Genomic DNA, 13,932 nt, shown 5'->3' with positions numbered 1-13,932 from the left:
GAAAGTTCTTGTCTAATACCGTCAAAATTGGCCTTTCTCCAATTTAGAACTGCAACTTTTAGATCTGGTCTATCTTTTTCCATCACTATTTTAAAACAAATACAATTATGGTCACTGGCCCCAAAGTGCTCCCCCCCTGACACCTCAGTCACCTGCCCTGCCTTATTTCCCAAGAGTAGGTCAAGTTTTCCACCTTCTCTAGTAGGTACATCCATATACTAAACCAATCAGAAAATTGTCTTGTACACACCTTAAGAAATTCCTCTCCATCTAAACCTTTAACACTATGGCAGTCCCAGTTGATGTTTGGAAAGTTAAAATCCCCTACCATAGCCACCCTATTATTCTTACAGATAGCTGAGATCTCCTCACAAGTTTGTTTCTCAATTTCCCTCTGACTATTGTGGGGTCTATAGTACAATCCCAATAAGGTGATCATCCCTTTCTTATTTGTCTGTTCCACCCAAATAACTTCCCTGGATGTATTTCCAGGAATATCCTCCCTCAGCACATAGAAGATTTGATTCAATCAATCACTGTGCTGCTGACAATCTCAAACAGCCAAAGATTGATAGAGATGCAAAGTCCGCAGCTGTTTCCAAATAAATGGGGCACGTGTTGGTATTTCATCACTTTTCTTGTTTGAGTTAACACTGATTTACTGGCACTCTGCTTCTCCTTTTAAAAGGAGCGATGTCTAAGCTTGCAGCCAAAGAAATAATGTGGTGATTTTTAATTGCATGCCACCCATTTCCTGCATGTACAATGATGGTCAGCAATTGACCAAAGGATTCATGAGTAGGCTTTTGGCCCAAAGAATCTGTCCTGCCATTTAGTGAAATCATAGCTGATCTGATCATCCTCAACTCCAATTTTCTGTATTTTTCCCATGTCCCTTACAGGAAGGGACACTACGTTGTGAAAACAAGTGCATCTTCTAATTAAGATTCATTAGTAGTTCACCCTCTATTATTGTTAACTAAATAGGCGCTTAGACTGAGCAAGTGGGATGGGTTGGCCTAGTGGTAATGACACCGGACTCATAATCCGGAACCCTTAGCTGATGTCATTATAGAGCGTGAGTTTTTACTGCACGGAAGGAGGCTCTTTAAGCCCATGTCCACAGTAATCCATTTTTCAGCAATTGGCCAGTAAAATTGAAAGCTGTTATTTCAGGCGTTCAATGAAATAGTCTTTAAATGTCTTGAGTGTTTGTCTCTACAGTGAGTTCCAGGTACCCACAATCGTCTGAGTAATGAAGTATTTTTCTCAAATCCCATCTGAGCTGCGTACTCCTTATATTTTAAACTATCTCAGTTATTGACTTCTTTAAAAAGGGAAACAATTCTCTTCATCTCCTGTACACCCCAGTCGGTTCTTCCCTCAGCCTTCTCTGCTGTAAGGAGAACAACCCCAGCTTATCTAGTCTGTTTTCATGGCTGAATTGCTCCAGTTCGAGGCAACATTCTGATCTGTACCCTCTTCCATAACCCTCCCTAGTGCAATCACATCCTTCCTTTTGTGTGGTGACCAGAACTGCACATCGTCCTCCAGCTGTGGCTGAACAGTACATACTGCTCCACCATCATCTCTTTGTTCTTCTATTCAATGCCTTGTCCAATAAGGTCCCATATGTCTCTTAGCCACCATATCTAGCTGCCTTCTAGGATCTGTGGACAAGCACACCGAGGTCCGTCTGATCTTCTACATTTCCTGTGACCTTACCTTTCAATGTGTACTCCATTGCCTTGCTAGCCCTCCTGACTTACATCAGGAGGCTAATTTGACAACAATTTAAACATACAAATCAAATTCTTCCACTGTTTTGGGCAAAAACAAAAGACCCACCTAAATATATCTTTATCACCAATATGTAGTAAAGATGCTGGCTCTGCAAAATTGCTTACATATTCTTCTTTTTTAAAATATTCATAAATCTTTTCTGGAGACATGTAGTACTGTATTTGTGATGAGTAGGCAGACTATATTGAAGCATATTCTGCAATATAATTATCTTTTGTAATCAAAATATAATATGAAAGCTTTGAGGAATAAAATGGAAGACGTTCCGGCTGTAATTTTCGTACCTCTTTATATGATTTTAATTTAAAACCAATCTCAAATAGTCACTTTTTCATGTTGCGAATTTTCTATGTGTAAAGTTGATGGGATCAGAGCAGAGGGATTTTTTTTCAGGCACTGTCAGCATCAAGTATTAGTTACAGAACAACAAAAACTAGATGTATGGTAACACTTTCTCTACATAATCTTTAGGTAACTTTACTCCGCTTTCACCTTCAAAAAGACCATTTACAAATCTGCAAATTTCACACTTCTTTTTATAATAACAGGCATTCTTGTGCCATGAGAGTTGAGGCATCGACTAATGTCAAATTCTAATACTATTGGCTCCTGCCTAGTAGTAATTGGTAGAAAATTTGAATAAACATTTGTATTATTTTTTTCCTTAATATATAAATGAATCTTAGTATATCTCTGTCACACAAGAGTTTTTTTTTCTTCTTTAAAACTGCTGGCAGATGAGGCATAGGGCCAGACATTTGCAACACTTTCTGGAACACCATCCAGCAGGAGTCCATCAGAGCAGATGCAAGTTTGTTCATTTCCTGAAAATGTACGTAGTTTCGGGAAGGTCAAAGCCTCTATCCACCCATATAGAGCCCCTACAATTAAGAAAGCGGTCATTCAGCCCGTTGTATCTGCACTGATCCTCCAAAGAGCATCCCACCAGTTCCCACCCCCTACCATATGCCCGAATCCCCACATTTATTAAGGCTAATCCACCTACCCTGCACAGCCCGGGAGACTATGGGGCAATTTTGCATGGCCAATCCACGTAGGTTGCACATCTTTGGAGTGTGGGAGGAATCTGGAGCACCTGGTGGAAACCCACAGAGATATGGGAAGAACATGCACATTTCCCACAGATAGTGACCCAAGGCTGGAATCGCACCTGGGTCCCTGCACTGAGGCAGCAGTACTAACCACTGAGCCCAGTTACTATTACTCAGTAACTTTTTCAGAAGATGCTCAACCAAGACTTGCAAGAAAAAAAAACAAGAGTTTCCCATTGCTGTGCTATTTTGTTTTCTTTTATTTTTTCTCACCACCAGGAAGATAGGAAAACACCCGAGTGGCCAGTGACAAGCGGTGCCCTTCACAAAAGGGCAATGCTGTGTGATCAACTCCTGTTTATTTTTTTTTAACCCCCATACTACCGCCTAACTGCAGTAGTGCTTATTTTTCCCCAGCACCCATGGTGTGTGTGTGCAGGTCATTGCTGTGCTATTATTCAACATCCAGCAATGAATTCGTGCGGAAATGTCTGGTCTTAGAAATTATGTAGGGAGGTTGATCACGCTAATGATGATCATCAGTGATCACTAGCTAACAAGTATCGTTCTCCTTCCAGGAAATTCCATGTCACTGGGTTCTGGGCTTGTAGGTTCTCGCATGGTTGATGACCCCGATCCTGCAACCGCATATGTGGCAGGTGTTTGGAGGAGGTGGGATTGCACATTGGGCTCAAGATCACCGACATTCCTTTCTCAGGCTCCTTTTCCATACCTTGCCTTGACGCAAAGAATCGTATCCCTTTGAATATCCTCCAAATCAGATTCTTCTGAGCGAGGATCTCCCAGCTACTGATGGCACTTGAGGCAAGTCTTCAGGGAGGAGATTTTGAAGCACTTCCTTCGTCCTCCTCTTGCTAGAGTACTTTCCTTGAGCTGGACGAAGAAGACTTGCTTTGGTAGTCAGAACTTGGGTTTCCTAAGCACGTGGTCAGCCCGATGAAGTTGGCGTTGAATGATCATGGCCCTTACGCTGGTGCTGTTGGCTCCATCAAAGTTGCTGATGTTAGTAGACCTGTCCTCCCAGGTGATGTGGAGAATCCATTTCGAACAGCATTGATGATACTTCTCCAGGACCTTGAGGTGGTGTCTATACATGGTGCAAGTTTCTGAGCCAAATTGAGACTTATATACGTGGATCTTCATAACAGCACAGCTGTTGCCATTGTTGAAAACTCTCATTCCTTAGATGTTCAACTCACAGATTGGATCTCCACATCATAGTCAGCTTTAGATGAGTGATGGCACCCCAGTTAGGGAAAATGTTCTCCATTTGGGTGAATTCCTCTGTTGATTTTAATGGATGAATAGACTGAAACCTGTCTTGAGATGAGTTGCTAAAGTACTGGAGTCTTCTTGAGTTTGGGGCTGAGACTAATTCTTTAGTATGTTTCTACAAAAGGCTTTAAGCGAGGCTTGAAGATTGACTTTTTTTGAGCACAGAGATGACTTTCTCATCCACATACTGAAGTTCCATTAACGGTATCAGTGTTGTTTTCTTCTCTGATTTCAACAGGTTGAAGTTGAAAAGTTTTCCGTCCATCCTATAGACAATGTCCACACCTCTGGGAAGCTTATACTTGGAATAAATTTTCGGTCTGCTGATGTTATAGTCTTGTAGAAGTGTACTATGAAATTGGACAGTCATGTTTGTAATTCCAACATGTACATATATTGCATGAACATCAATTATTTGTATATGATTTCAGGTAACAAAATATGGCAGAAGACCTTTTCAATACATTTTAGATGCAATGACTCCTGCATTTCACATTTTTTGTGTAAAATGCTGATATATCCCTGTTAATCCAATCGTAAAATAATTGCAGACAGTTGACCTTGGGAGAAATGTCAAGTGATATTTCTTCTTTTGTTCTAGGAGCACTTCATGGATGTGATAAGGAATCAGGAGTTTCTACTGCTGCCAGCAAATGAGATAGTTAAACTGTTGGCTAGTGATGACATGAATATACCAAATGAAGAAACCATATTGAATGCACTGCTTAGCTGGGTTCGGCATGATGCAGATAACAGACAAAAAGACCTTAGCAAATTGCTGGCTTACATCAGACTTCCTCTGCTGTGCCCTCAGGTAAATTACATATTTCTTTAAACTATCACTTAGTTAATTCCGTTAATTCATTGAAAGAGTTACTGTCTTGGCAAAGATATTTGGCAAACCTTTCATTTCAGAACGAAGAAGAACCATCAACAGATTTATCATGAGAACATCCACAAGTGACACATGGTGTATTAATTTGACTTGAGTCATGGAATCTGTGGGGCTGCTTTTCATTTGAATTTTCATCATTCTCTTCTCTGGAGAGACAACTCAGATGTCTGACACACCTCTTCTAGCTGTACTCCAGAAGTCTACCTGGTCTTCTGGGATGCAGGCTGTATGGCTGCATGTCCAATAAGGAATTCTCCAGCGATACAATCTCAGGCAGTTATGTTCCCTAAACCCAAAAGTGGGGAAACAGTGGTACCCTGGCGTCACATAGCCCAACTGGCTAATATTTTATAAGTTCATCTACGGAATGAAAATACATATGAATAATTGATGTTCGTGTAATATATGTCCATGTTGGTATTCCAAATTTGGACAACATGGGTCTCACCATCTGGTCTTGTTAAAAGTATAAACCAGCAAGAAGCATCCGACAGTAGCAAAAACAGAAGTTGCTGGAAAAGCTCAGCCGGTCTGGCAGCATCATGTAAAAAAAAAATTAGAGTTAACATTTTGGGTCGAGGTGACCCTTCCTCAGTTTTGAAAAAAGATAATCGGACCTGAAGGATTAACTCTGATTTCTCTTCACAGATGCTGCCAGACCTGCTGAGCTTTTCAAGCAATTTATGTTTTTGTTTCTGATTTACAGCATTGCAGTTCTTTTGGATTTTATCATAGAGTAGCATCCTGATTTCAGATAAGTTAAGATTATGGATTTTTAAACATTGTATATATCTGAATATTTGGGTTCAGCAATTTCTAAAATGTTGCTAAATCTTAGGGTTTGAGGAGTTTCTTTTATTGGTTTAGGGGATATGGTCTTCTTTGGCTGTGCCAGAATTTATTGCTCATTCCTAATTAGTCTAGAGAATATGCTGGTGATCTGCTTTCTTGAAACATTGCAGACTTTGGGCTGTAAGGAAGACACAAGGCTGTCCGGAAGGACATTACAGGACTTTGATCCAGTGGTGTCGTAAGAGCAGTAGTATAGTTCTATGTCAGGATGGTGAGTGGCTTGAAGGGTAATTTGTAGGTAGTGGTGTTCTCATGCATCTGCTGCCCTTGACTGTGCCCTTGAGTGTTATGGTAGGAACATATAGCAGGAGCATATCCTCATTCTCATTGTTATCAATGAAATTCAATGCTGCAGGCCCATTGTAACCACATTGTGGACCATTCCATTCTAGGTAGCTCAAATGATGCAAGTTTCCTTTATCTGCTAGTTTTACTCTGCCTCCTTTACTGTGTGCCATTTTGTCCTGCAAGAATAAGAGAACAGAATGTCAGAGAATTGGTAGCACCATGTTCTGCCTCAGTCAAGTAGCATGAAATATATGAAGGCAGAAAATGGTATGTGTGAGGAGTGTTGGGATATATAAAAGAGTGAGGTGGAGTATACAGATACCTGCAGGAAAACTCATTTCTAGGGAGTGCTGCTGGATGATTGATGCAGTGATGATGCATTTAGCAGCATGAGAGGATGATGATGTAGCAATTAGACATCTTATGAAGATGTACCACTTACCTTTGACCACTTGCTTGAACTCATTAAACCTAAACATTGTTTGATGGTTTTCATGGTGAGGCCATGAACTTTGAGTAAGATTTTTTTTTTATGGTCACAGAATATAAAATTTGCTCTGAAAAGAGCAAATATTATCTTAAAAGAGTCCATCAAAAAACGGAGCCACCTGATTTGTGTAGTGTTCTCTTGCCCATCCTCTGGAGAAACAACTGGAACAGGTGAAAGAGACAAATATAGATAACTGGTCAATAGGAAAGTCACTGGGTCAAAATCCCAAAACCCCTTTCCTAACACCCATTACTGAAGCAATTGAAGAAGGCAGCTCATGATCATTTAAGGGAAGTTGGGGATCTGCATTAAATACTGACCTGGCCAGTGTTGCCCACATCCATTGAACTGAACAAAAATAGATGGGATCTTACTGCTGATTGTGCAAGCTATTTTGGTTGTAATAGATCAGTGCATCGTAATATTCTTACTGCTGGTTTGTTGTCTGCCTAGAATTAGTGTTTTTTTTTTTTTTGCAGAAGTTATCCAGAAGGCTGTTGTTTTGGTGAATGATTGTGTCTTAGTAACCTCCTTGATGTGTTGTTTGTGCCAGTGCATGATGGATGGGATGAAACTAGAGATGGGTCACTGGGTTTGGTGATTATTGAGTTGAGCATGTTTGACAATAAGAGAAAGTGAGGATGCTGGAGATCCGAGTTAAAAAGTGTGGCACTGGAAAAGCACAACAGGTCAGGCAGTATCCAGGAGCAGGAGAATTGACGTTTCAGGAATTTGGTGGAGGGAAGGGGGCTGAGAGATAAATAGGAGGGGGGGTCTGGGGAAAGTAGGTAGGAAGGCAATAGGTAGACACAGCTGGGGGATGATGGTGATAGGTCTGAGGGGAGGGTGGAGGGGATAGGCGGGAAGGAAGATGGGCAGGTAGGACAATTCAAGAGTGCGGTGCCAAGTTTTAGGGTTGGATCTGAGATAAGGTGGGGGGAAGGGGAGATGAGGAAACAGGTGAAATCACTGTTGATGCCATGGGAATGGAGAGTCCGCAGCAGAAGATCAAGCGGTCGTCTTCCAGGCATCGGGTGAGTTGGATTTGGTGGTGGAAGAAGCCCAGGACTTGTGTGTCCTTGGCAGAGTGGGGGGAGTTGTAGTGGTCGGCAACAGGGCAGTGGGATTGTTTAGCACGAGTGTCTCAGATGTTCCCTGAAACATTCCGTGAATTGGTGTTCTGTCTCCCCAGTGTAGTGGAGACCACATCGAGAGCAACGGACGCAGTAGTTGAGGTTTTTTTGATGTACAGGAAAATCTCAGCCAGATGTGGAAGGATCCTTTTGGGGCCTTGGATGGAATGTTGATAAAGATGGGGAGGGCAATAAAACTCTGCGGAATGCTGATAGAGGTGGAGAGATGGCCTACTATTTCAAGGACTGCAGTTTCCCCTCCCACATGGTCAACAATGCCCTCCAGTGCATCTCCTCCTCTTCCTGCACCTCCGCCCTTGAACCCCACTCCTTTAACTGCAATATGGTTAAACGCAATATGGGGAGACAGGCCGGCTACTTGCGGAGTGTTTCAGAGAACACCTCTGGGACACCCGGACCAACCAACCCAACCACCCTGTGGCTCAACACTTCAACTCCCCCTCCCACTCCACCAAGGATATGCAGGTCTTTGGACTCCTCCATCGCCAGACCACAACAACTGACCTATCACTCTCACCTTGACCTCTTTCCACCATCACATTTCCGACGCCCCTCCCCCAAGTCCCTCCTCCCTACCTTTTATCTTAGCCTGCTGGACAAACTTTCCTCATTCCTGAAGAAGGGCTTATGCCCGAAACGTCGATTCTCCTGTTCCCTGGATGCTGCCTGACCTGCTGCGCTTTTCCAGCAACACATTTTCAGCTCCAATAATTAACCTTCCTGGTAATCTGTTTCCACTGCCTTCACAAGGTGATCACTGAGGGCCTTCTATTCTATCAACAGACTAGGACATCTCTTTTCCTGCCCACTTGCTATTCTTGGCATAGTTGTCAATACTTAATCATTCAATGTGGCTCACAGCAGCAAAGGAAATTCAGCTGCTGTGCCCTCTCTCTTGATTGATATGTGTCTGATAGTGGAGTTGTTTGCCTCATAAAAGTAAGTAAATATGAGCTCTGTTAGTTGCTATCTTTAGCTTTACCTAGACAGTTGTAATTCATATTGACTGCAGTTTATGGGCGATTAAAGTTCCTATTCCAAGTTGTATCCTTTATGTCTAATGGTAAGCAGACTGTTTGATTTAAGTAGCCTCAAAGTTTAGCCTGATGCTGTCTTGGCATACACTAAAATGGACACAAATTTACAACTTGTTTATGGTGTATATTTGTCATATGAGATTTTAGCTAGATTGTGTATTGGAAATCTAACCTGAGTTATATTTGCACTGTTTGAGAAAATAAATGTTGCTTTTGTGCATGGAAGAAGCGAGGCAAATGGACAAACTTTGTCTCAAAACGTTGGTTTCGCTTTAAGAAAATGGAGGTCACGTATGTGTCATTACTATGAAGAAACCGTATCAATGCACAGTTTTCTAACTATTGCCTCAGGTCTCTCTAAATGTAATTTACCTAAGTTTGGTGCTGTGATGGGAAATGCAGTTCATAAACTGTGATTATCAATAACATTGAAGCTATTGTAGGACAGTTAGAGGCTCCAAAGCAGTTATGTCTTGCATTCTTGAGAAAACTTAATTGGGGTGATTTGAAGACATCTGACATCGTTGCCATTTTATTCAGTGTCAAGTATGACTTATCATGGCAGTTTTTAATCTTGAAACATGCTAAACCAATTCCCATTGGTAAGATCATAAATTGCTGTTTACAGGCAGCATGTAAAAATAAAAATGAAGATTCTAATGTCCCTCAGCTGGTCAGGCAGCATTTGAGAAGGGAGAAACAGGGTTAACATTTTAAATCAGTGACCTTTGTTTGACAAAAGGTCATCAGCCTGAAATGTTACAAATAATGTTAAGCCTGCTGAGTATATGAGTTATTTCAAGGTTCAGTTGGTAGTATTTCGCTTGCTTTTGTAGACAGCATTGAAATGTAAATGAGAATTGTTTTATTGTGAGCATTTAAATAGGGTTTGGGAAAATCCTTAATTTTAACTACATACTTTCCAGAGAAATTTTGAATAAGAGTAGGAACTCAGTTTGATTTTTTTTAAAACCTTCTGTTAGCCAGGGAGCACTGAAGCTAACTTTAGTAGCTCCACAGCTACACCTGTTAAGAATCAGTAATTTAAAATAAAACTGGCAATGGAACATAATCTAGCTATTAATGGTTAGATGTTTAGGTATGAGCTACTTTCTGGTAAATCTGCTTTAGCAGACCAATCAGGTCCCAAGATAAATTGGGAGAAATAACTTGCAATTCCAAAAATAAAACAAAAAGAAGTTGCATTTATATTCATTCTTATCACTTCCTCAGGACACCCTGAAGGTGTTTTGCATTAGTAGGTTAATGTTGAAAGTTGTTCTGTAGATACATATTGCATCAGACAACAGAACCCCACAAACAGAAAATGAATGATCATCTAGTAAATTTATTTTGTAAGTCAGAAGTGTGTGAAGAAGGAATGTTGAGAGCTCATAGAGCAACAAGTTCTCTTTGCTCTTCGCGCAATAAGACCATAAGTTGTTCGAGCAGTAGGTCATTCAGCCCATTGAGGTTGCTCCACCATTCGATGAGACCATGATTAATCTGATCATCCTCATCTTGACTTCCCAGCCTTTTTGCAATAACCCTGGATTCCCTTAAGTATTAAACTCTGACTATCTCATCTTTGAATAAACCTAATGACCCAGCTTTTACAGACTTCTGTACTAAAAGAACACATTGATTCACTGCAATTTAACCAAAAACAATCCTCCCAGTCTCTGCCTTAAATCAATGACCCCCCTCCTACTCTGAGATTTTGCCCTCTGGTCAGAGACTCTCCCATAACGGGATACAAACTCTGTTTATCCACCCTGTCAAGATCCCTAAGAATATTACCTATTTCAACAAGGTCGCTACTTATTCTTCCTCACTGTGATGAATATAACTCAAGTCTATAAGTGTCTTAGGATCAGGTGTGTCCATTTGAAGAGGCGAAATAAGAGTTCAGTTCGCCATCTCAACTAACAATGCAACACTTCCTCAGTTCTACATTGGATTTTCAGTATAGATTAGTGCAAGACTTTGAGCAAGAATTCTCTCTCAAATCTGCTGTACCCTTAGTGAATTTCTGATGTTTCCACCTAATGCCAAACTGAATTTATTCAGTCACTACACAATTGCTGCCTTTGGTGTTTGAATTCATGTATCACTGGAGATCAGAGTGCGTCTGGAAAAATTAACAAACAGTGAAATTCACAACTGATCTTGGAGGAACCTGTTTGGGAGAGGTCACACCACAGAAACAGATAAGTGGATGTTTTAAGCATGGCCTTGCAGTAAGACTACAGTAAGAGTAGAATGGCTTCTTTCTTGATTAAACGTTTTATTGTGATATGTCTCTTGATTAAACTTAAAATATAAGCCATAAGTATTTTGTAGAGGAATAGGACAGTGCTATTTTCTGGATCTGTAGATTGAAAGAAGTAAAAAGTGGCCTTTAGTAGAGTGATATGCTCTTTGTGTCAGATGTAAGAGTTTAGGGAGAGTTTACGGATTACTGAGGATTATATCTGCAATAAATGCCATTGTTGCGAATCCTGTCAGATTGAATGGATCAGTTGGAGAGACAGTTAGAGGCAATGAGGAATTTACAAGAGCGTGGGGATATGATGGATGGCAGTTATAGGAAGGAGGGAAAGTCGGAGATACAGTCACAAAGATGGGTTAACTCTAGGAAAGGTAAGAAAGGTAGGTAGATAGTGCAGAAGTTTTCTGTGGCTATCCCCATCTCCAACAAATATGCTGTTTGGAAAATGCAGGGGGTGATGGATTCTCAGGGAACATAGCACGAACAGCCAAGTTTATTGCATTAGAGCCAGTCTCAATACCATGAGGTACGTCGGGTTACAAGAAATTGATTGTGTTAGGGGACTCTCTAGTCCAAGGTACGGATAGACGTTTCTGTGGCCAGCAGCAAAAAAGCAGAATGGTGTGTAGCTTCCCTGGTGCCAAGATCAAGAATGTCTCTAGAGAGGGTACAGAATGTTCTCAAGGGGGAGAGTGGCCAACAGGAGGTCATTGTACACACTGGAGCCAATGAAAAAGGAAGGGAAAAGGTTGAGATTCTGAAGGGAGATTACAGAGAATTAAGCAGAAATTTAAAAAGGAAATCTTAGAGAGTAGTAATATCTGGATTGCTCCCGGTGCTACGAGCTAGTGAGGGCAGGAATAGGAGTTGAATGCATGGCTGAGGAGCTGGTGTATGGGAGAAGGATTCACATTTTTGGATCATTGGAAGCTCTTTTGGGGGAGATGCGACTCAATTTAGGATTGCACCTAAATTGGAAGGGGACTAATATACTGACAGGGAGATTTGCTAGAGCTGTCGGGAGGATTTAAACTAGTAAGGCGAGGGGGTTCGACCCAGATAGTGAGGAAAGAGATCAATCTGAGACTGGTACAGTTGAGAACAAAGGCAAGTCAAACAGTCAGGGCAGGCAGGGACAAAGCAGAGAACAAGGTAGGACTGATAAATTAAACTGCATTTATTTCAATGCAAGAGGCTGAACAGGGAAGGCAGATGAACTCAGGGCATGGTTAGGAACATGGTACCGGGGTTTCTTAGCAATTACAGAAATATGGCTCAGGGATGGACAGGACTGGCAATTTAATGTTCGAGGATACAAATGCTACAGGAAGGACAGAAAGGGAGGCAATAGGAGAGTGACATTTTTGTTAAGGGATAGCATTACAGATGTACTGAGGGAAGATATTCCCGGAAATACATCCAGGGAAGTAATTTGTGTGGAACTGAGAAATAAGAAAGGGATGATCACCTTTTTGGGATTGCATTATAGACCCCTTAACAGTCAGAGGGAAATTGAGAACTACATTTATAAGGAGATCTCAGTTAACTGTAAGAATAATAGGGCGATTATGGGAGGGGATTTTAATTGCCAAACATAGACTGGGACTGCCATAGTGTTAAGAGTTTAAATGGAGAGGAATTTGTTAAGTGTGGACAAGAAAGTTTTCTGATTCAGTATGTGGATGTACCTACTAGAGAAGGTGCAAAACTTGACCTGCTCTTGGGAAATAAGGCAGGGCAGGTGACTGAGGTGTCAGTGGGGGAGCACTTTGGGGCCAGCGACCATAATTCTATTAGATTTAAAATAATGATGGAAAAGGATAGACCAGATCTAAAAGTTGAAGTTCTGAATTGAAGAAAGGCCAATTTTGAAAGTATTAGGCAAGAACTTTAAAAGCTGATTGGGGGCAAATGTTTGCAGGTAAAGGGGTGGCTGGAAAATGGGAAGCCTTCAGAAATGAGATAACGAGAATCCAGAGAAAGTATATTCCTGTTAGGGTGAAAGGAAAGGCTGGTAGGTATAGGGAATGCTGGATAACTAAAGAAATTGAAGTTTTGATTATGAAAAAGAAAGAAGCATGTGTCAGGTATAGACAGGATAGATCGAGTGAATCCTTAGGGTATAAAGGCAGTAGGAGTATACTTAAGAGGGTAATCAGGTGGGCAAAAAGGGGAAGTGAGATAGCTTTGGCAAATAGAGTTAAGAAGAATCCAAAGTGTTTTTACAAATCTATTAAGGACAAAAGGGTAACTAGGGAAAGAATTGGGCTCCTCAAAGATCAGCAAGGCAGTCTTTGGAGCTGTAGGAGTTAGGGGAGATACTAAACAAATGTTTTGCATCAGTGTTAACTGTGGAAAAGGATATGAAAGATATAGAATGTAGGGAAATAGATGGTGACATCTTGAAAAATGTCTACATTATAGAGGAGGAAGTACTGGATGTCTTGAAACACATAAAAGTAGATAAATCCCCAGGACCTGATCAGGTGTACCCTAGAACTCTGTGGGAAGTCAGGAATGTGATTGCTGGGCCTCTTGCTGAGATATTTGTATCATCGATAGTCACAGGTGAGGTGGCAGAAGACTGGAGGTTGGTCAACGTGGTGCCACTGTTTAAGAACAGTGGCAAGGACAAGCCAGGGAACTGTAGACCAGTGAGCCTGACCTCGGTAGTGGGCAAGTTGTTGGAGGGAATCCTGAGGGACAGGATGTACATATATTTGGAAAGGCAAGGATTGATTAGGGATAGTCAACATGGCTTTGTGCGTGGGAAATCATGTCTCACAAACTTGA

General features: G+C 41.2%; 1 protein-coding gene across 5 annotated transcripts in view; it reads left to right on the top strand.

The window, feature by feature from the left end:
• Positions 1 to 13,932, top strand: part of klhl5 (kelch-like family member 5) — a 145,782-nt gene that overhangs the window by 80,165 nt on the left and 51,685 nt on the right. For 4 of the 5 annotated variants that reach the window (XM_043692954.1, XM_043692943.1, XM_043692923.1 and 1 more), the window contains one exon: positions 4,753 to 4,965. The exons of the other annotated variant lie outside the window; for it this stretch is intronic. In XM_043692954.1, the coding sequence (XP_043548889.1) occupies positions 4,753 to 4,965 (213 nt within the window). The remainder of the gene's footprint in view (positions 1 to 4,752; positions 4,966 to 13,932) is intronic. 5 annotated transcript variants of the gene reach the window in all.

Source organism: Chiloscyllium plagiosum, chromosome 1 (genome assembly GCF_004010195.1).
Source record: "Chiloscyllium plagiosum isolate BGI_BamShark_2017 chromosome 1, ASM401019v2, whole genome shotgun sequence".
NCBI lineage: Eukaryota > Metazoa > Chordata > Chondrichthyes > Orectolobiformes > Hemiscylliidae > Chiloscyllium > Chiloscyllium plagiosum.
The sequence above is the reverse complement of the archived record's forward strand: the minus strand, read 5'-3'. Positions and strand labels throughout refer to the sequence as shown.